The 22,667-nt window shown below is 42.8% G+C and overlaps 1 protein-coding gene across 1 annotated transcript in view; it reads left to right on the forward strand.

The window, feature by feature from the left end:
- The first annotated feature begins 305 nt into the window (after positions 1-305).
- TMX4 (thioredoxin related transmembrane protein 4) overlaps positions 306-22,667 on the forward strand; it is a 52,995-nt gene continuing 30,633 nt past the window's right edge. The window contains exons 1-2 of the mRNA XM_074949684.1: positions 306-508; positions 18,225-18,340. Coding sequence (XP_074805785.1) covers positions 306-508; positions 18,225-18,340 — 319 coding nt within the window. The remainder of the gene's footprint in view (positions 509-18,224; positions 18,341-22,667) is intronic.

Here is a 22,667-nt window from a genome sequence, read left to right on the forward strand (position 1 = left end):
CCCTGCCACATGGGGGGGGAGGGAGGGGAGTCCCAGACACCTGGGCTGCAGTAGGCCTCACCCCCAACACCCACCTTCTGGTTCTGCCTCTGCCCCGCCCCCCATAGACCCCGCCCTCTCCAGCGGAGTGACGCCCCGCCCACTCCTCCCAGGCCCCGCCCTCTAAAAGCCCCGCCCAGTCCTCCTAGGCCCCGCCCCCATGCCGTCCCGGCCAGCGAGGCCCGCCCCCTCGCGGAGGGAGGCCCCGCCCCCGGGCCGCTTCCGGCGCCTCTCCCCAGCGGCTGGGCTGGGCAGGGCCGGGGAACATGGCGGCGGGCGCGCGGCAACGCAGGCCCGGCGCCGCTGCGGTGAGCGCGCTCCTGGCCGCCGGGCTGGTGCTAGCGCTGGGCCCCGCCGCCGCGTCCCGCCCCTCCGAGGTGGGCAGCCCCGGCGAGCCGCGGAGCCGCGTGCGGGTCCTGAGCGCCGCCAACTGGAGCCTGGTGCTGCAGGGCCAGTGGATGGTGCAATTGTGAGTAACGGCCCCGCCGCAGCCGGCACCTCGCCCCCGGGATAATCCGCCGCCCGCCCGCCCGCGGGACAGTCCGTTCCCCCCGCCCACGGGACAGTCCGTCCTCCATCGTCTTTCCCTCCCGCCCCCCTCCCCCGGGACAGTCCGTTCTCCATCGCCCCCGCCCCCCCGGAACAGTCCGTCCTCCGTCGTCTTTCCCTCCCGCCCTGCCCCCCCCGGACAGTCCGTTCTCCATAGCTCCCCCCCGGGAACAATCCGTCCCCCGTCCCCCGGGACAGTCCGTTCTCCATAGCTCCCCCCCCCCCCGTGTCTGTCCCCTGCCCAGGACTGCTTATTCTCCACAGCTTCTGCCGCCCCAGGAGAGTGCCGTCCCCCCCGCACCAGGGCAGCCTGTCCTCCCCATGCACAGTCTCGTCTCCCCCGCCGCAGTCACCCCGCGGTGCTGGGATGCCTATACTGTACCCTCCCCTGCCCCCCAAACTCCTGTGGGCTGGTGGGGTGACAACACTGTGCATCCTTCCAGCCCAAACACCTGTCCAGAGGAGGGACAGTGTAGGGGGCCAGGAGAAGAAATAATGTCGTGCTCCAGATAACTCGCTCTCCCATCCCTAGAGTGATATTTTTCCTGTGTGTACCATCTTAGAAGGAGAGAGTGACTGCATTACTTGGGACATCGTTATTTTTGTTCATTTGTGTAGTAACTAACGCCCCCCAAATACAGTGTGTTTCTTCAGTTTAGATAACAACCTTCTGAAATACAGGCCTGATCCAGCAAATCCTTTACATCAGAGGTAGTCAATAGGCAGCCGGTGGGCCAAATCTGGACTGCTAGATGCTTTTGAACAGACCCTAAAATCTTTTTATTTACCACTTGTTGTTGTTTATTATTTTCTTTGGAGTCTTGACCTTGACTTAGAAATTTGGACCTTGACAAAAAATAAGTGACTACCGCTGCTTTTCGTGGACAGTCTTACCAGGCCTATACTCTTTTCTACTGCTTCCCATCAACCCTAGGTTATAAACATGCAAAAATTTTCCTGTGACAAATATCTGCCGTTACCTCTGTCCTCAACAGGGAGTGGGAAATCCACTAAATAACGTTTGCATAATCAGGGCCAAAAACACTTAAGAACATGCTTAATTTGCTGCACGTTAGTAGTCCCATGGACTTCAGTGACACTATTTGTGTTTGCAAAGTTAAGCATGTGTCCTGCATCATCTTTGCATTCAAAGCTTCCATTGAGTTCTGTTGGAGTAAGGAATGCAAAATTGGGATACAGTGGCACTATGCATGAGTTCAAAACTACAAAGTCCGTTCCCCTCCCTTCTTACTTCCCAGCAGGGTATGTCCAATTCTCCTTGTCTTTGGAAGATATGAAGCACACCAAAAATGCCTCACGAGCCTGTTCCTTCTCCCATTGACATCCATAGGAGTTCTGCCATTGACTTCTATGGAAGTTGACAGGTTTAAGAGTAACAGCCATGTTAGTCTGTATTTGCAAAAAGAAAAGGAGTACTTGTGGCACCTTAGAGACTAACACATAGAGCGAAGTTCATTTAGGTCAATGGAAAACTCCCATTGACTGAAATGATGCTAAGATTTCACCCAGGATATCAAACCATTCAAGTCTCTGAAATACAGATATTTTGAATTTATAGGCTAGCCCAGCTGTATTTGTTTAGAAACAACAATTTTGTATTTCCGCAAAACATTTTAAAAACAAGCGTTAGAAGGGATTATGATATTTCCCTGGTTTTGCGTGCAGGGATGCTGTAAAGTGCAGTTTGTATCTTGGCATGTTTGCTGCCTTTCTGTAAAAGTGCTCTCACAGCTTGAATATCCGAGCAGTTAAAAACAAGCTAAGAACTACTAGTGGTGTCCTTTGCAACGATGTTATGAGGAACAATCAAGTGTACTTGTTTCCTAAATTTTGTTTTCTAAAAAATGCTCTTCATAACAGAGAATAAAGAGCTTAGTCCTAGGCTGAAGCCATGAGTTAGTTTGGATGATCTAATTCTGTATGCGTTATTCCTAGAAAGTCTGTGCATGTTTAAATAACATGACTCAAAGTTGATGGTGGTGGGTGTTAAACTTCAGTAAATCCTAGGGTAAATTTAGGATGTAAACTAGCATTGAGTCTATGAAAGCTGCATTCATGTTTGTTTTTAGACTATTTCCCTAGGTTTGTTTCTGCCTTGTTGTTCTACTGGGATTGAGTCACTCTGCATTGGGAGGTGATTAGAGGGAGGGACTGTCTAGTCCACCTAGGAATTTTAGATTTCAGAAGCCTATTGGAGTCTTAGTGATATCAGCAAGTAGTCAAAATAGATATTATGCCTGACCATCTTGAAGGCCCTGCTTTAAAGACATTCCCTGACTCATTATTGTGAATAAGGTTTTTTAGGATCGGGCTTGATTTTTCATTGTATATTCTTGTCTATCTTAAGTGCAAAACTGTGATATGAAAATGAAGGGAAAGTTTCTGATATAAATAGAAGAAAAATAATAAAATAGATTTGAGGTCATCTGGTAGTTAGTGTTTTGCTTTGTTACTGCCGTATGAAAAATATTATGAGCCACTGATAATCAACTGATATATTAATGATTTCCTAGTACCTTTTTCAGTAACCATAAGTCATTTAGTATTTCATTAATTGGAGACAATCTGTTAGTTTAGACTTAAAATGTAGGATTTAAATAGAAGAGGTTTTGCATAATGTAACAAAGCTTTTCATTCACTTAGACCTTGAATGGTTTAACACAAATTTTAGACTCTTTCTGTGAAGGTTTATAAATTAAAGTTTTTATATGAAGAAAGAAGATTCACTAGCCTGTGTATGAATAATAAATTTATACTAAAATCAAGTGGGTGGTTAATGGTAGTGGCTCCTCACTTTCTCTTGGCCATAAAAAGTAAGATGGAAAATATTTTAAGCAACCAGCCGCCCACTCCACACACAACCTGCCAAAAAAGGGGGGCAGAGGGAAAGGGAGCATGCAAAGATGGTGGTGAATGTCTAAAACCAAAAAGTGGTGGAGCAAGGACATTATTAGGTTGGTTTTCATTCCTTAAGAGCTAATTTTGTCAGAATTCAGTGCTGGTTAGATCTCAGAGCTTGTTTCAGTCAGATGCTCTCTTCTCAAAACTGGTGCTTAATTTAACTAAATCACCTGAATTATGTGACACTGGGACACTTTAATTAAGATACTTCCTATGGTATTTTAAATTTAAAAATGAAAGCTCCTGATTTTTTTTTAACTAGCAACAAACTCCTCTGCTGGACTGATGTCTGCAATGTGTTTTTTTGCCCTTCCACTAACTTCATGAATCTGAAAACCATATTTTCCACACTACAACTGTAGTGTTAACTCTGCTTAGAAGTGATGAAGATAAATGAACTACTGACTCGTGGAGATGGTAGCATGGGAAACCTATCAGCCCAGGTTTTACCACTAGCTGAGTATGGGGGACAGGACTTGACTTGCCTAAATTCTTTTCCCTTATGGTAGTTGTACTATGTTTATACATAGACACTGTAAGTAATAGGAAATATCTGTTTAAGCTTCCCCATGCTCTCTTTCCTTGAATATCCTAAAGTGCCTCTGGCTTGACCTCAAGAGGTCACCTCTCTAAGTGAGAGTGAATCCACTGGTGCTGGATTTGTGATCAGGAGTCTTGACGTCTTCCTACTAGAAACTAGTCTGAGATCCACTGGTATTCACAGAACAGCCATTAAATGATGACAACTGTTTGTCATCGCTTACTTTGTCTGGATTTGAACTGGTGACCTGGAGGTGAGATTCCCACCCAGTTACCAGTCTCTTGATCCAGAATTTAGTCCGATATACTCCTCTGAAATTGTTGCAGTATTTGACATAAAAATCCTAGCTGCTTGGGAGGCCTGGCATTTTCTCCAACTCCTTTGGTGTGTCCAGAGTTTTCTTTCTACACTAACACATGATGAGTTCTCTTAGCACTTCTGTGGCAACCATGATTATACTGGAGATCCCTATTTAAAGGCTGTAAGTTGTCTGTTGTATAGTAAGGGCTGCTGTCTAGACCATGTCAACCTGCATATCTGAAAAATGCTGTCATTTGTCCAAAATGATACAATGGCAAATGCTTAGGGAATAGTGTAAACTAATTGGCATAGTACTGACACCATTTATAAGCCGCAAATAGAAAACAGAAAAAATCTTGAATGTCAGCATTTCAATTTTAACTTTTTCTACACAATACCAGCTGTGAAGAGTCAAGTTCTTTTTCCAGAACAGTACAGTGTATCACTGCAAAACACGCCAATAAAAAAAATCAGTTCTTGGATGGCTTTTTGTAACTGTTCACAGCTGGCAAAGTTGCAGGATCTGGAAATACTGCAGAATGTTTTATCAGTGAAATGTAGGATAACTATCTTTGAAAGAAATCATAGCTTTTTTGGGGCTTCTGTTTGCATCAAGGTGAAAAGGAGTGTGCTGAAGTGTGTGAGATCCAACATTTGCAAGAAATGGTGATAGCAGGAGGCTAGTATGAACAAAATAGGAAAGGCTTTTTAATTGACTTCTATTTTTTCTCAGCTTACAGAGTAGAAATCATACATTCCACAATATCTGAGAAAATATTTAGTTTTTGGTTTTATGTTTCTATTGTTGTTTTTGTGTTATATGAATACATTGCTGACATTGTCTGTGGCAACTTGAACTGCTGTATCCTGTACTTGTGGGAGGAATGACTTGGGAGCCAGAAGGTTGTCCCTGAGTTCACACATTTATGTGGAAGTGTGACTGTTGACAACTGCCCAGGCCTTGAACACTACTCCAGGTCTAGTGGTGGATTGAACGGCCTGATAGTGCCTGGTTTACCTGTTTGTTGGCCATGAACTCTGCCCCAGTGGGGCATTTGTTTTGGACTAGGCCCCAGTTGAACTAATGGTGTACGCTACTGAGTAATGGTCAAAGAACTAACAGAAGAGGAGGAAGGGCTTTGGCCTGGCATAAGTGCTGCCCAGACAAGTGCTTCACCTCCTGTGGGCAAAAGAATACCTATTACTTTGGGGATGCTGTTTGTAGATATCGAGTACCACTTATTTGTCCTCCATGTAGAGTGTAGGCAAGTCTACAGTGTAAGCCATTGTGCTAACGGTCTATACAGCAATAGAATTTAGAGATAGTGTTTACTGTTGAGGGTTTGAGCATAATTAGGGTATGTCTACACTGCAATTAAAAACCCATGTCTGGCCCGGGCTTGGACTAAGGGGCTGTCCAATTGCGTTGTAGAGTCTTGGGCTGGAGCTCGGGCTCTAGGACCCTATGAGGTGGGAGGGTCCCAGAGATTGGACTTGAGCCTGAGCCATATCTACACCACAGTGAAACAGCGCCTTAGCCCAGGCCCTGCAAGTCGGAGTCAGCTGGCATGGGCCAGCCCTGGTTGTTCAGTTGCAGTGTAGGCATACCCTCTGGGCCTTCTGCAGCTATAGTGGACAGATTGATGGAACTCACATATTTCTTTTTTGCTCATAACAAAAAGCATCAATATATCAATTTTAAAGTCTACTCCTTTGTGATATGGGTGTTAGTGGATTACAGAAGTTAATTCCTGGATCTTTGTTGACTGGCCAGATTAAATGCACTCGAGACTTACTGAGTTTTGTGAAAGGTGACTCTCTTCTCACCTCCTCATAGAAATCAGGTCTCTGTTCCTGCAGAATCTTGGTGAGTCTACTTATCTTTAATTTCCTTGGAGAATGCAGCCTGTCCTGGATTAACCAACACAGAATGTTGAGGAAGCTGTTGTAAAAACAAAATTTGAATGGTCCTAAGATAACTCCTGAAGAGCAGTGATAACACTACCTGCATTCCCGATGTTTTGGTTTGTGTACTATGTATTTGCAATATACATCTCCCTTCACAATGCATGGCTTAAGGAGGTTAAAAAAACCCTGTTTCATCAGTCTGAAACTCCTTGAATGCCAGGCTAGTGCTGTTGTGCATGTCAAGAAACCTAACCCAAGTGGTACTCTTTGCAATGCTTTTGCAATGCAAAGACGAGGAAGGAAACAAATGAAGAAAACCGTGCCAATAGTAGCTGCTGTGGGTATATTAGCGACGTTAGTCACCAATTTCCTGCTTAAGTTAAATGCTGGATTATTTTACCATATTTGGCTATAAAGTGGAGGAAATGTTTTTAAGAGCATGATTGTCAATTCTTTTTATCTCTCTCTGTTTTGGACATATATTCAAAGGTTTAAGATGTGGTTTCCTCACTGTAAATGATGCCACACTTTGTAACAGACATGTTAATAAACAATAAGCCTTACACACATACCCTGAGTGGAGTTCACTGAAAGAATAGACTATAGGTTTATGTAAAGAGGAACTGTAGCGTGAGGCTAATCTGAGGAAAATGTATTAGGGGAATGGAGAGGGTGCAGAAAATGATGGAAGGAAGCTAGGATATGAAGGGGGAGATGCTGGACAGGAAAGTATTTGGGGCTGGTGGAAAACAGTGGTAGGTTCCTGTGCATAATAAGATCTCTGAGGTGAAATCCTGACTCCATTGAAGTCAATGAAAATTTTTCCATTGATATCTGATGGGCCATGATTTCGCTCTCATAACTGCATAAAAGCCTTTATTTATCTTCCTGATCAACAGGGCCTGGCTTTCTATCTTCACCTTCCTCTAGTATGGATTTGGGGTTTCATGTGTTCCTTGTCTCAGAAAGTCTCTTTATGTATTTCTGGGCAGGTCTATGCTACTGCTTAAGTTGATCTCAGGGTGTGAAAAAGACATTCCCCCCCTCCTCCCCCCGAGCAGCGCAAATTACAGTGACCTAAGTGCTGTCCACAGCGGTGCTATGTCGGTAAGAGACACTCTCCTGCCAGCATAGCTTCTGCCTCTCACGGTGGTGGAGTAATTATGCCGACACGAGAGCGGCATAGAGCGTCTTCACGATGCGCACTACAGCGGCACATCTACATCGGATGTAGCTCTTCCAGTGTAGACCTGCTCTCTATCTCCCTTAGCTCATCCAGATCAGCCACTCTAGTGTAAAGAATCTTTACTTGGTGTCTGAGGGCCATGAGCTCCTTGCACCGAATGCACACATACACCAGCTGCCCACAAGGCAGGTAATCATACAAGCTGCATTCAGTGCAATAAACTGGATAGCCCCCACTCTGTTGCTGGACTTCTGCTTGCATTCTTTGTACTCCTGAATCTTTTTTTGTTTGTGTTACATCACGTTATATTTAATTACATCTCATAAAGGCAGCAACTTCCTTACGTGATTCACACTGTTGCCAAGATCCAATGTAGAAGAAATATACTCTCACAGTTGCTTCTGGGCTTTGAAGTGCGTGAGTCTTGCAGGTTTCAATCCACAGCTGTTCAGTGGATAAAGCTTCAGACAGCCCACTGTTAAGTGCAGTCTCTGAGAAAGTAAATATAGAGATTTTTTCCCTTTGAAACCATTAAGTTTTAAAAACAAGGTGAAATATTCTTGCCTAGAGCACTTGAAAGGGGGAGAACCAGAATAGATCATTATATTAAATATACATTTCTAAATATTTGAGGCTCTCTGTCAGTCTGGGCCTTGAAAGACTGACAAATTATAGGCAAAATGAGGGTACTCTACTGGTGGTAATAGGCCACAGATGATGAGTATTCCTTCCCCTTCCTCTGAGAAAATCTTTTGCATATGATCCTAGGCTGCCCTGTCAGATTTGGATTTGAACTAAAAAAAAAGCTGATCCCCTGGTGCTGTAAAAAGGCACATCAATTTTGATAGGACAGACGGGAAGGACATTCTGCCTCCTCAGCCTTGTCACTGAGCTGGATGAGTGAGTGTATAGCAGAGAGTCACTGCAGTGGAAGATTCAGGGGACCTCACCATCTGGCCTCTGCCCTGTGAGCCCCCTCAGCCCCTCCTGCCTCACGCACCACCGAAGCTGGCTGCGAGATTTGCAGCCAGGCTGTCACCGAATCATGCCCAAGAAACAGCTGTACATGCTTATGCTCCTCACCCTCATGTCCCTCCTGGACACCAAATGGCGGGAACTTTCACCACCCAAGTGGGATGAGGAACCCCAGTGGGCCAGTCTGTATTCCACCCTAGTCCTATGGCCCACCGGGGATGTTAGCCGGCGGCTCCTTCATGGAGCCGTAACCATGGGCGTGTACTTGGTGTCGTTCACACACTTGTCCGTTCTGTGGTCAGAGGGAGACACTGGCGTACATTTATATCAGGTGTGCCAGGTTGCAGCTCCTCTTCCAGCTCCTCCAAAACCACCTCCTTAAGTTTTGGCTGCACTTTTCCCACACCTCCTGATTTATGCACACCCTATCTGTGGCCCCGCAAAGTTGCGAGACCTCCTCGTCAACCACCTAGTGCTGGCCATGGTGGTCATCCATCATACCAGTAGGAGGAAATTGGATGGGGGCTGAGGGCTCTGCAGGTGCAGGGTCTATTTTTGATCTTCCCTCAAGTCACACCTCCAGGCAGAGTTCCTCTGGGCCACGTTCACTGGCTCCCTGGATGCCTTCAAGGAGCAGTGGGCGCTGTCCGGGGTTCTCTGCTCAGTGTCCCCATCTGGATCCTTGCTTTTGAACCTGTGCCCCTGTTTTTCCATTTTTTTGCCTGTGTCTGGTGGCTCCTCCCCTTAGGCTGTGGGGGGGGGCGAGGGGGGTGAAGGGTGGTGCTTTAGATGTAGGTTGGCTTGAGCCTGCCCATCCCCAGAGCCTCAATAGGTGCAATGGAAGATGAACTCTACGGTAAAACGTACATGTGTTAAATATCTGTCCTGATCCCAACTGCCACTGTTGATAGGATCACTGTTTAGATTAGATTCTTCTGCCTCCCCCGCTTCCTGGGCCATTTGTCGAGCTGTAAAATTTAGCACAACAAATAGTACGGCTTTATTAAAGTTTAACTCACTGTTTTGAAGCTAGTTTTGTTGCCATATTTGGTCCCATCTACAGTGTGTTTCTCTTTGGGTATGTGCTTGGATGTGAGGCAGAGAAGAGCAGTCTAAGGATTCGTTTTCACTAGTGGCCTTTTCCACCCCTACAAATAACCTCAGTATCAGCTGGGAGCTGCTGTACTGAGAGTGGCTGCAGAGACAGTAGGGTTGAAGCGGTTAAGATTCGTGTGGATGGTCTTACTGTGTCTGAACAGTGCTTAACCCAACTGGGTCTCAGATCTTGCTTTGGCTTTTGGGTGCTACTGCAGTATAAATAAAAACAATTTATAATTTTATTTTTAGTAAGGGCAAAAACACAGGAGGATTTGTGTGCTTTGTGTGTGGTTTTGCTGGCCTCTAGGAAATTATTTATATTCTGGGGTGCCCAGTATTGCCGATTCCTGTGTTCTGTGAAAATCCATCTTATTCCCCATGTGCTCAACAGTAAAATACAATAATCTGATGATACAATAAAATCAACAATCATGGTTGTCTGATATGTCCCTTTATCAGTTGGCTTGCTCTCCCTGCTGCTGTCCTGGCTCTGGCACTCTTCTCAAAGGCATGATAGGGCATGTCTACACTTGCCTCCAGAGCGATCGATCCAGCAGGGGTCGATTTATCACGTCTAGCAAAGACGCAATGAACTGACCGCTAAGCGCTCTCCCATCAACTCCGGTACTCCACCGGAGTGAGAAGTATAGGCGGAGTTGACGGGGGAGCGTCAGGAGTTGACCTAATGCAGTGAAGACACGGGCGCGGTAAGTAGATCTAAGTACATCAGTTTCAGCTATGTTATTCACGTAGCTGAAGTTGCATTACTTAGATCGTTCCCCACCCGAGTGTAGACCAGGCCATAGAGAAGAGCTATCCATATAGTCTCAGGTGACTTGGCATCCAAACTTGAAACTTTGACCTCAGTGATTTCACCTTTCTGTTTCAAACAGCGTATTGTAGATAAGATTTTGAAACATTGCCTTTATAACAAGATGGTAAATATGTATTTGTTCAGTAACTAAAACAATTCTATACTCTTGCATCAATGAACTTCATAGGCAGTTTTAAAAAATATAAATAAATATACCTCAACCATATCTGTTTGTGATGGTGTTAGGATGTGTGTTTTTGGCCCTATTAACAAGCTATGGATGTCAGTGTGACACTGACCTGTTCTAAAGGAGCAGATTCTATTTAAGGAGTTGTGAGCTACAATTCTAGTGCGAAGCATTTCATGGAGTTTTTTTCCTCTCCTGGTTGGCTCTCTCATTTGTTGCACAGATCTGAAAAATGTTGTCTACTGCATTTGTAAAATATTTTGACTATTTTCTATTTTAGCATCAATGGAAAAAATAATCTGTTGTTTTGAGGTTACCTATAACTTAATAGACTCACAGGAAACCAGTTATCTGTCATATTTCTTCAAATGGCTTTTGTAGCTTTACTTTTATAACTGGGAGGCATGAAAAACTTCATTATCTGGGAATCCTATTTTATGACCAGATTGTGACATTTTGATTTAAACACCCCCCCCCCCAAACCAACAACAACAAAACTTCTTTGATCTTGTAAATATTGGAAATCTTGTGATTATCTTCTCAGGTAACACATTTGTAGTGCAGCTGGGTTTATAAAACTCCTATCAATGTGTCCAATTATTAGGTTGTAGGGGCATAGGCTGGCTTTAGTTTCTTTATTAATCTATTACCCATCCCACTGTTATGTAATTTACTAAAACCTAAATTCTTTCAAGAGCTCAGTTTTTGCTTTCCCTGAGCCTCATCTTTTCTGTAATTTTTATTTAAAACCATTGTCATTTTTAAAGAGGAAGAGGTGTAGACAGCAGGAAATAGGAGAAAATAAAAATAGTTTTTTGTGCTTCTCCATTCCATCGTTCACCTCCATTCTGCACGCACATTCTTAGTACTCCTTTCCTCCACTTCCCATCCAGTTTAATTCTTGACTATTTTGGGACTTACTACGTCGTTTTTACTGTACATTCTTTAATTTCACTGCATTCTTGTGACATCTGATCACTACTGGACTGTAGTAGTTTAAGGTCTGTAAGGCTGTGTCTGGGAGTGGCTTGTGAAGAGATGACTCAAAACCAGTCAACTTAAGGTGCATAAAAATATGAAGTGAAAGTTAAAGGCGGGTCGCGGTGTCTCAAAATTTTGAGTAGCGCCAAAAATTTTCAGCTATTCGAGCTCTTTCTCACTGTTCTTGGAACTCCTGGTGGAAGTGCCTACATATGGATATGCAATCCTATAGCTCACTGAAGGGGAAAGACTGCCATCGTGTGTACTTGTGTTAGCAGGTCTATGTTAGCAGCAGCAGTGGGGACAGAGGCTTCTCCGAAGCCTGGTCCTCACTCAGGATCCCTTGCCATTGTTCTTAACATGTTTGGTAGCGTCACATTCATAATGCATGTGACGGGTGCACAGTAGACTGTGGAATGTAGTAATAATCTCCTCTTTAATAATTCTGTCCTCATCTGCAATGGGGGATAAAATAAATGTAAATACTTACCATGAACACAGCCACGCTACACCTAAAAGCATTTGATAGATCAGCACATTTATATCTATAAAAAAAAAATAGCATAACTGAGGTGAATGGCAAGGTTCCAGCTATATTCCCCTTCTTTTAAAAGGATGGGAGGACTGCTGGCTCAGCCGATTGCGTGAAGTCCCTGTCTGAAATATTCCATGATTGACTTCCGGGGCATGCTGAAAAACCAATCTCTTTTCTCAGGTTTGGGGAATTAGGAGGGAGGAGTAGCTAATGTATGGTGTCTAAGAAAGATGTTTTTTTCAATCTCTTCTGATTATTTTTGATACATAGGAAAGCTTGGCTGCTGGGTCAGTCATATTGTGCAATTTGTTTTTAGTGTTAAAGGCACCTATAGCCTGTAAAAGGCATTTTCTCTTTTTACAATTCTACATATATTACTTACTACTATACAAGAGCACACTGTGCACCATCTCAACATTATTAAAGTTTGTAACCAAGAAACAGTTAAAGCATGCTGCCACTTCAGTCATGGCATGTTATTTCTTTGTTTACTATCAACCCATGCAAGTTATGTAGGTAGCCCCTCATTGGAGTCAATGGGAATTTATGCCTTCCTGGAACCACATTTACTACAATGAGGGTTTGTCCATGTAGATCCCTGTTGGGATGAGGGTCTACATGAGAGATGAGGTGACGTAGGATGTTGGACATCTATGAGAGAGAAAGCTGTGGATTGCTTATATTACAGGGTTTATGCATTGTATTGAGTGGTATGTGTATAATAGATGTAGCTTGATGTGCGAACAAGGGTCATCTGGTTGTAAATGAAATTCCCATTTTTCTCAATGCCACTTGCAGATCTTGGGCAGGATATATTGTTATGTAATATACACAGTCTTGTATAAGTCTACTCCAGAAATCAGTGTTAAGTTCATCTTCCTCTCCCATTTTTTCATCTAAATATTTATATGTTGCCTGTTTTATTTTATATTTTCTTCTTTGTGGTTGGAGTGGAGACTTCATGTTAATGCCCAAAACCCACCTCTCAATAAAACAGCTCTCCTTTATTCCATACATTACTTTAAAAGTTGTGCCCAGCTTTTTAATATTGTTTTAATATTGTTAATGTAGCCTACAGTGACACAGTCCCATTTGGCCTTTCCTATAAATCTGGTTGTAGTATAAGAGACGGTTTTGCTTACATTTTATTCTCACATCAATATAAAATGCTTTTGCTTTAGTTTAACATTTCTCATTTATTTTTTTTCTTTCCCATAATTCTTAAACTTTACATTTTCAACTCTCCGCAAACAGGGAGCTTTGAATTCTAAAAGGATAGCACATACTTAATTCTCTTACTATTCTGAAAATGGAATGCTTTAGGAGTATTCTTAAATCCCAGTTTTGCTCACTTGGATGTAGGCCTGTGGACTTTTTTCTTTTTCTTTTCTCACATCAGCTGTCTGCAGCGGCTTTCTCTCTCACCTTCTGCTTTCTCATTAAATAGTTTTTCTTCTTGTCTTTTGTATTTTCTGACTACTCTCTGATTTCTGAATGTACCTTAAGTGATTTATTCTTTTCTTTATAGAGCACAGAGTTATTTTATGGATTTTTTTCCTGTTAATATTGTCTGCTTTATTTGTCAGAAGCGCTTTCTCTTGGGGAATGTGACTTACAAAGTTCAGTACAAAAATCTGTTGCTTTTCTGTTGGGAAATGCATTTCTACAATATTATCTGTAAATGTTTGTTCCCTCTCGGTATATGTGATATTCTTGTATTTTTAAATGGTCTAATACATATGTCATTACTTCATAATTCCACTAAGTTAGCTTTCAAGCTAAGGCTTCCATTTCTAATTATCACAAGCAATACAATTTATTTCCAATCACAATTTCCCTTTTAATTTCTAAAATACCATCAAATTCTCTCAAGTTGTGATATTAGTGGCACTGAAGCAGCTATAAGACAAATTTCTTAGCAAGGACAGACCAGTCCCAGGCAGCCCCCCAACCTGAAGCAAATACTCTCCAGCAACCACACAACAAAAACACTAACCCAGGAACCTATCCTTGCAACAAAGCCCAATGCGTCCCGATGAGGAGGACGAGCTTGAGGAGAGCACACAGCACACCGTTCTCCCCGACAGCCAGGGTCTTTTTATCACCTTGACTGAAATACCCTCCCAACCTAACGAAGCCAGAGAAGGGACCTCTGGTGAGTGTACCTTTTAAAATATAATACATGTTATAAAAGCAAGCGTTTTTTAATGATTAAGTAGCCCTGAGGACTTGGGATGCATTCATGGCCAGTACAGCTACTGGAAAAGTCTGTTAACGTGTCTGGGGATGGAGTGGATATCCTCCAGGGACATCTCCATGAAGCTCTCCTGGAGGTACTCTAAAAGCCTTTGCGGAAGGTTTCTGGGGAGAGAAGCCTTATTCTGTTCGCCATGGTAGGACACTTTACCACGCCATGCTAGTAGCAAGTAATGTGGTATCATTGCATGACAAAGCCTGGCAGTGTATGGTCCCGGTGTTCGCTGGCATTCCAGCAACATCCGTTCTTTATCTCTCTGTGTTATCCTCGGGAGAGTGATATCGTTCATGGTAACCTGGCTGAAATAGGGGAATTTAATTAAGGGGACATTCAGAGATGGCCCTTCCTACTGGGCTCTTTGCCTGTGGCTGAAAAGAAATTCTCCCTGCAGTTAGCCAAGCGGTGGTGGGGGGCATTGCGCTGAGCTGTTTGCGTTTGGCTAGCAGGGATCTTCCCTGATACCAGCCATGCAGTGGGGGGAGGGGTAAAGCGATCATCCCAGAGAATTGGAGTGGGAGGGCTAGTTTGGTTTCTGCTGCTGCACGTTAACAGGAAAACCGCAGCACTAAATGGCTGACTCAGTGTGCTTTGCTTGGTATGGGAGAGAAGGGTGCTGCTGTTATAAAGGCTGCAGAAGCCAAAAGTCTATGGCTTACCATGGCCACCTGCAAGCCGAATTCTGTTGCCCGGCACTGCATGTGTGATCTCTAACACCAAAGCCGCAGGCACTCAATATAAGATACAAAATGCGACCTTGTACCAAAATCACATGGGCTATGTAATGTGAATAGTTTCGTTCACCGTGAAAGAGTATAGCCATTGTTCTGTAAAATGTATCTTTTAAAATACTTCACTCCCTTTTTTCCTCCATCAGCTGCAAATGTTTCAAGCCTCCCTCCTCTGTCCCAAAGGTTATCTCAGATAAGGCGGCGAAAAAAACGCACGTGCGGTGACATGTTCTCTGAGCTCATGCAGTCGTTCGGCACTGACAGAGCTCAGCAGAATGTGTGGAGGGACACAATAGCAGAGTACAGGAAAGCGGCCGATGAACGTGAGGAGAGGTGGCGGCAGGAAGATCAGAGGAGGCATGAGGCAACACTGGGGCTACTGCGGGATCAAATGGACGTGTTCTGGTGTCTTGTGGAGGTTCATGAACGGCAGCAGGATCACAGACTGCTGCTGCAGCCCCTGTTTAAGCACCTGCCCTCCCTCCTCCCCAAGTTCCATGGCCTCCTCACCCAGACGCCCAAGAACGTGGAGGGGCTCTCCAGGCACCCAACCACTCCACCCCAGTGGGCAGCCCAAGCAACAGAAGGCTGCCATTCAAGAAGTTTTAAAGTGGCCTTTTCCTTCCCTCCTCCCACGCCCCACCCAGGCTACCTTGTGAGTTGTCTCCCTATTTTTATAATCAGTTAATAAAGAATACATGTTTTTTAAATGACAGTGACTTTATTTCCTTTGCAAGCAAGCTGTGATCAAAGCGGAGCGGACGTGTGGCTTACAGGGAATTTAGAGTCAACCAAGGGGGCGGGTTTTCATCAAGGAGAAACAAACAGAAGGATCACACAGTACCCTGGCCAGTCATGAAACTGGTTTTCAAAGCTTCTCTGATGCGCAGCGCTTCCTACTGTGCTCTTCTAACCGCCCTGGTGTCTGGCTGTGCATATTCAGCGGCCAAGTGATTTGCATCAACCTCCCACCCCGCCATAAACGTCTCCCCCTTACTCTCTCAGAGATTGTGGAGCATACTGCAAGCAGCAATAACAATGGGAATATTGGTTTTGCTGAGGTCTGAGCGAGTCAGTAAACTGCGCCAGCGACCCTTTAAACGTCCAAATGCACTCTCTACCACCATTCTGCACTTGCTCAGCCTATAGTTGAACAGCTCCTTACTACTGTCCAGGGTGCCTGTGTACGGTTTCATGAGCCAGGGCATTAAGGGGTAGGCTGGGTCCCCAAGGATAATTTTAGGCATTTCAGCTTCCCCAACAGTTATTTTCTGGTCTGGGAAGTAAATCCCTTCCTGCAGCCGTTTAAACAGACCAGAGATCCTGAAGACGCGAGCGTCATGAACCTTTCCCGGCCATCCCACATTGATGTTGGTGAAACGTCCCTTGTGATCCACCAGTGCTTGCAGCACCATTGAAAAGTACCCCTTGCGGTTTATGTACTGGCTGCCCTGGTGGTCCGGTCCCAAGATAGGGATATGTGTTCCTTCTTTCGCCCCACCACAGTTAGGGAATCCCATTGCAGCAAAGCCATCCACTATGACCTGCACGTTTCCCAGAGTCACTACCTTTGATAGCAGCAGCTCAATGATTGCATTGGCTACTTGCATCACAGCAACCCCCACAATAGATTTGCCTACTCCAAATTGATTCCCGACTGACCGGTAGCTGTCTGACGTTGCAAGATTCCACAGGGGTATTGCCACTCGCTTGTGAACTGTGAGGGCTGCTCTCATCTTGGTCTTCCTGCGCTTCAGGGCAGGGGAAAGCAAGTCACAAAGTTCCATGAAAGTGCCCTTACACATGCAAAAGTTTCGGAGCCACTGGGAATCATCTCAAACCTGCAACACTATGCGGTCCCACTAGTCTGTGCTTGTTTCCCGGGCCCAGAATCGGTGTTCCACGGCATGAGCCTGCCCCAGTAACACCATGATCTCCAAATTTCTGGGGATCGCGGTTTTAGAGAAATCTGTGTTCATGTCCTCATCACCATACTGCCGTCGCCTCCTCGCCTGGTTTTTCAGATGCTAGTTCTGCATAAACTGCACTATAATGCACGAGGTGTTTACAATGGTCATAACTGCTGCGGTGAGCTGAACGGGCTCCATGCTTGCTGCGCTATGGCGTCTGCTTGGGCAATCCAGGGAAAAGGACACGTAATGGTTGTCTGCTGTTGCTTTCACGGAGGGAGGGATGGTTGACTGACAAATTTACCCATAACCACCCGCAACAAATTTTTGACCCCATCAGGCACTGGGAGCTCAGTCCAGAATTCCAGTGGGCAGCGGGGACTGCGGGAACTGTGGGATAACTACCCACAGTGCACCGCTCGGAATGTCGACACTTGCCAGGGTACTGTGGACACACACCGCTGAATTAATGTGCTTAGTGTGGACGCATGCACTCAACTTTACAAAATCTGTTTCCAAAAATTGACTTTTGTAAAATCGGAGTACTTTCGCAGTGTAGACATGACCTAAGTTAAGTATCCTCACACCTTCTTGTCAACTGTCTAAATGGGCCATCTTGATTATTACCACTCAAGTTTTTTTTTCTTTTCTCCCACTGAAAATAGCTCATTTTAACTAATTAGCCTCTTACAGTTTGTATGGCAACTTCCACCTTCTCTGTATGTGTGTATATATATATCTACATATATACTATATGTTCCATTCTATGCATCCGATGAAGTGGGCTGTAGCCCACGAAAGCTTATACTCTAATAAATTTGTTAGTCTCTAAGGTGCCACAAGTACTCCTGTTCTTTTAACAAATTAGAGTCAATGTAATTTAGAGGAGGGCCTGAGATGTATGAAGGTGATGTAGAATGTTGTCTTTAGGACATAATTTTTGAAGATACACCTCGCTTCAGTAACTTTTTACAGCTTCCATGAAAATCAATTTTGTGTGTAAATGGAGTTATTTGTGCTGCATTGTGAAGGATTTGGAAAAGCTGATCTTTTCAAACCTGTGAATTGTTTAAACGACTTAAAAAAATCCCTATGGATTTATAGAAAACTGGTTGGGATTTCATGATTTTTTTTCCTAATCCAGTAGTTTTAAGAGAAAATTAGAAAGTGTCTACTTATCTGTGGTTAGTACTTTTATATTTCCATTGTATCAGATGTGCATTTTCTTGAAATCTTGATTTAAAAAACAATTTGTGTGTGTATATTAAACTAATACATTTTTCTCTGTTCTTAGCTATGCCCCTTGGTGTCCAGCCTGCCAACAGATTGAAGCAGCATGGGAGAATTTTGCAAAAGAAAGTGAACATCTAGATACCACGGTAGGAAAAGTGGATGTCACTCAAGAACCAGGTAAGCTATGAAATGAGCACTATATATAGGTATTTAAAAGGAACACTCGAACCTGTGTAACTCTTAGCTACTGGGAAAATATTCCATTTTATTGGGGCAACTGAAAAATTGGCCAACTCAGAAAAATGAGCTTATTTAATCAAAAGAAATGTTATTTCCTTCCATTTCTTTGTGCTGCTTGCATTTTTGAATTTAACAGCATAGTGTTTCTATCTTCCAAATGAAGGATCAGTGTGGGTCTTCTGCTGTAGTGCCCTCTGCAGCGGACATCCCATAAAAGTGTCTACCTACAGTGTTGATCTACCTCTGCCATGGAAGGCTGTTAGTTGACTGAGATATTTCCACTGCCTGGTAGTAATGGTTGGGGGAACAAGGAGATTGAAAACCATGGATTATTCTAGTTGGGGAAACAATCTTGAAGTCTGCTCAAGCTAAATGGAAATTTTTATAAACTCTCTCTATTAGCTGGCTGCTTTATTGCTTTATTGTATTATCTAGCTATAGTAATGCTTTTAAGTACTTTTAAAGGACCAGTTTAATTTGTTTCTTTTAAATGAAGTATGAATAGAAAAAAGCTTTTATAAACTTGTTCTATAAATTATACTTTCAAATAGGCTATTTCCTGGCTTCGGTGTGTTTTTTGAATGAGTCTGACACAGATATGTAACATTTTGAAACAAAAAAAAGCTTTGTTAGTTTTTTAAGTACATGCAGATAAATGCAATATTTTTACAATTCTATCCTAGCTGCAGAGGGATGAAGTTTATTATAGTTAGGCTTGGAAAGATTAGATTTTTATCAGTAAATGTCGGTAAACGTCAATTTCACTGTAGACATATAAACGTAGGAAAAAATATTTCCACTGATGATGATTGAAACTTTACAGATGGGCAAAGTAAGAAAAATGCTGCTTGACAACCTTTATTAGCATTTGATTTAAGGATACTTTGTGGTTTAATGGTTATACAGCTTCTACTTTTTGAATCTCAACATTTACCTTTAAATAATTACTGCCTGTTCTCCCCCCACCCCCCCAATTTCCCACAACTATGAAAATTTATATTGATGAGAATAAAAATGCTTTAAAATAAACATCAGTGTCATCCACTGAAAGAAAAAAAAATATGCTAAGCTTAATTATAGTAATGATTTGCGATAAAAGTGGGAGGAAGTTCCAGATACATCCAAATCAGAAAACCATGGCTGATGATGTTGCTTTATCAAACCGTGGAAGTGCGTACATACTTTATGGGTTTATTTCTCAAGTGCAGGTGATACTGCAATTAAGTTAATTCCATACTGTTAATTTTAACAAGTTCAGACTTAATTTTTCTGTACCTGTGAAGCTGAACTCTAATCTCAAGGACAAAGAATACCGGCTGTTCGTAAGGGCTCAGTGTGTGCTTGTGAGTTGTATTATTAGAAAGTTGGAGGAACACCAAAATTCTCTGAAATTGAAAAGGTACCGGTATGGGTTCTTCAGTTAGCGAATGCACAAATCATTACCTGATTAATAAAGGGATGAGTTTGAAAACAGTTCTTCCTTTCTCATGGGCTAGACCTTAATTAAAACAAACCTCTGCTTCCTCATATTAAAGAAACAATGAGCTCCTAACTATTGCAATATCAACGTTAAGATTGCGACCAGTGTTCCATTGTGAGCCTGACCTTTCAATACGCATTAAATTTTAAGCTCTTTTGTGTTTGTACCGTGCTAAAACAATGGGAATTTGATCTTTATTAGGGCCTACAGGCACTTATGTGAAGCATATGATTTTTTTAAGAAAATGATTCTTTCAAAAATAAGGCTGTGACAAGCAGAACTGTTTGGGAAAATTTCAAAGAATTAGTCTCTGATAAATAACCTAAAAATTACTGGTAGGATTTTCAAAAAGCCTAAGTGGTTTTGGCTCTCTGGTTTATCATCTGATTTTTCTTGTAGTGGGTAAGTTTACGATTACAGTGTGCCCTATGTGGGAATTCAGTTGACCATAGGCTTCCATGTTTTTTGTGCTCTAGAAAGTTTTTTGCAAGGGGACCTGTTAAGGTTACTTGAGTTTAGGCCATTTTTGGTTGTAACCTACGTTGAAGTATTTTTCAACCATAGGGGCAATCATACTGGGGCTTTGCCCGTGTCAGTTCTTGGCTAGAAGGTATGTGCTGGGAAAGGTCATTGTTGGAAGTGTGAACTTGGTTGTAATCAACAGGTGGGGAAAATTTTTTTCATGTCCTTGCCTTGCTCTCCCTAAAAAAGTCTCCATTCAGATGGATTGGGTAATTGGATAGGGATGGGAATACTTAGGGATAGGGAGGGAGACTTTCAAAGGCCTAAATGGTTTTCAGGTGCCTAACTCCCACTGGTCAATGGGAATTAGGCACCTAGCTGCCATTTGTGCCTTTGAAAAGTAGACACATTAATGATCATGTCATTCATTACAAACTTAATAAATGTACTGCATAAATGCCTTATGCATGTCTCCTGGGATGATGGTAGCCTCCATAGACAGTGAAGGATTAATATATACAGTAGAAATTAAATTTCATATATACCCCAAGTTAAATGTATACCCCAAATTAAAAAAAAAAAGAGTAAGAGGACCAGAAAAATGCCAGCATGGCTGAACAAGAAAGTAAAAGAAACGGTTAGAGGCAAAAAGGAACCCTTTAAAAAATGGAAATCAAACTGAGGAAAATGGAAAGGAGCATAAATTCTGGCAAGTCCCGTGTAAAAGCATAGTTAGGCAAGCCAAAAAATAAGATATGCAGAGCAGCTAACCAAACACACAAACTAACAGCAATTTTTTTAAAGTACATCAGAAGTAGGAAGACTGCCAAACAATCAGTGGGGCCACTGAATGATTGAGATGCTTAAGGAGCACTCAAGGAAAAAAAAGACTTTGTGGAGAAGCTAAATGAATTCTTTGCATCAGTCAAAGAATTCTCTGCATTTGTCAGAGGTGACAAATCTGAGGAACTGTCCCAGACTGAGGTGTCAGTAGGGGTGATTTTGGAACAGATTGATAACTTAAACAGTAATAAATCACCAGGACCAAATGCTCCTTAAATTAATAATTGATAAATTAAACAGTAATAAATCACCCAACAGCTCAGAAGGAAATAAAATGTGAAATTACTAATTGTGATATGTAAGCTATCACTTACATCTTCTGTGCAGATGGTTGGAGGATAGCTAACGCGACGCCAATTTTTAAACAATGCTCCAGGGGCAATCTTCACAATTATAGGCAATCCTAACTTCAGTACCAGGCAAATTGGTTGCAACTATAGTAAAGAACAGAATTATCAGACACATAGATGAACACAATATGTAGGGGAAGAGTCAACATGGCTTTTGTAAGGGAAATTATGCCCACCAGTCTATTAGAATTCTTGGAGGGGGTCAACAAACATGGACAAGGGTGATCTAGTGGGTACAGTGTACTTGGACTTTCAGAAAGCCTTTGACAAAGGTCCCTCACCAAAGGCTCTTAAGCAAAGTAAGGAGTCATGGGATAAGAGGGAGGGTCCTCCCGTGCATCAGTAACTGACAGGAAACAAAGGGTAGGGATAAATGGTCAGTTTGCAGACTGGAGAGAGGTAAATAGCAGTGTCCCCCATGGATTGTTACTGGGACCAGTGCTATTCAACATATTCATAAATGATTTGGAAAAAGTGGAAACAGTGAAGGGCAAAGTTTGCAGTTGATACAAAATTACTTAAGATAGCTAAGTCCAAAGCAGACTGTGAAGAGTTACAAAGGGATCTTTCAAAACTGGGTGACTGGGCAACAAAATGGCAACTGAAGTTCAGTGTTGATAAATGTAAAGTAATGCACATTGGAAAACATACAAAATGATGGGGTCAACATTAGCTGTTACTACTCAAGAAAGTGGAGTCATTATGGATAGTTTTCTGACAATATCCACTCAATGTGCAGCTGCAGTCAAAAAATGTTAGGAACCATTAGGAAAGGGATAGATAATAAGATAGTAATTACAATAATGCCACTGTATAAATCCAGGGTACACCCACAGCTTGAATATCGTGTGCAGGCCTGATTGCCCCATCTCTAAAAACATCCATTAGAAATGAAAAAGGTACAAAAAAAGGCAACAAAAATGATTAAGGGTATGGAGCAGCTTCCGTATGAGGAGAGCTTAAAAAGCCTGGGACTGTTCATCTTAGAAAAGAGATGATTAAGGGGGGGATGTGGTAGAGGTCTATAAAATCATGAATGGTGTGTAGAAAGTGACTAAGGAAGTATTATTTACCCCTTCATATAACACAAGAACCAGGAGTCACCCAATGAAATTTAATAAGCAGCAGG

The sequence above is a fragment of the Natator depressus genome, chromosome 3 (assembly GCF_965152275.1).
Source record: "Natator depressus isolate rNatDep1 chromosome 3, rNatDep2.hap1, whole genome shotgun sequence".
Lineage (NCBI taxonomy): Eukaryota > Metazoa > Chordata > Testudines > Cheloniidae > Natator > Natator depressus.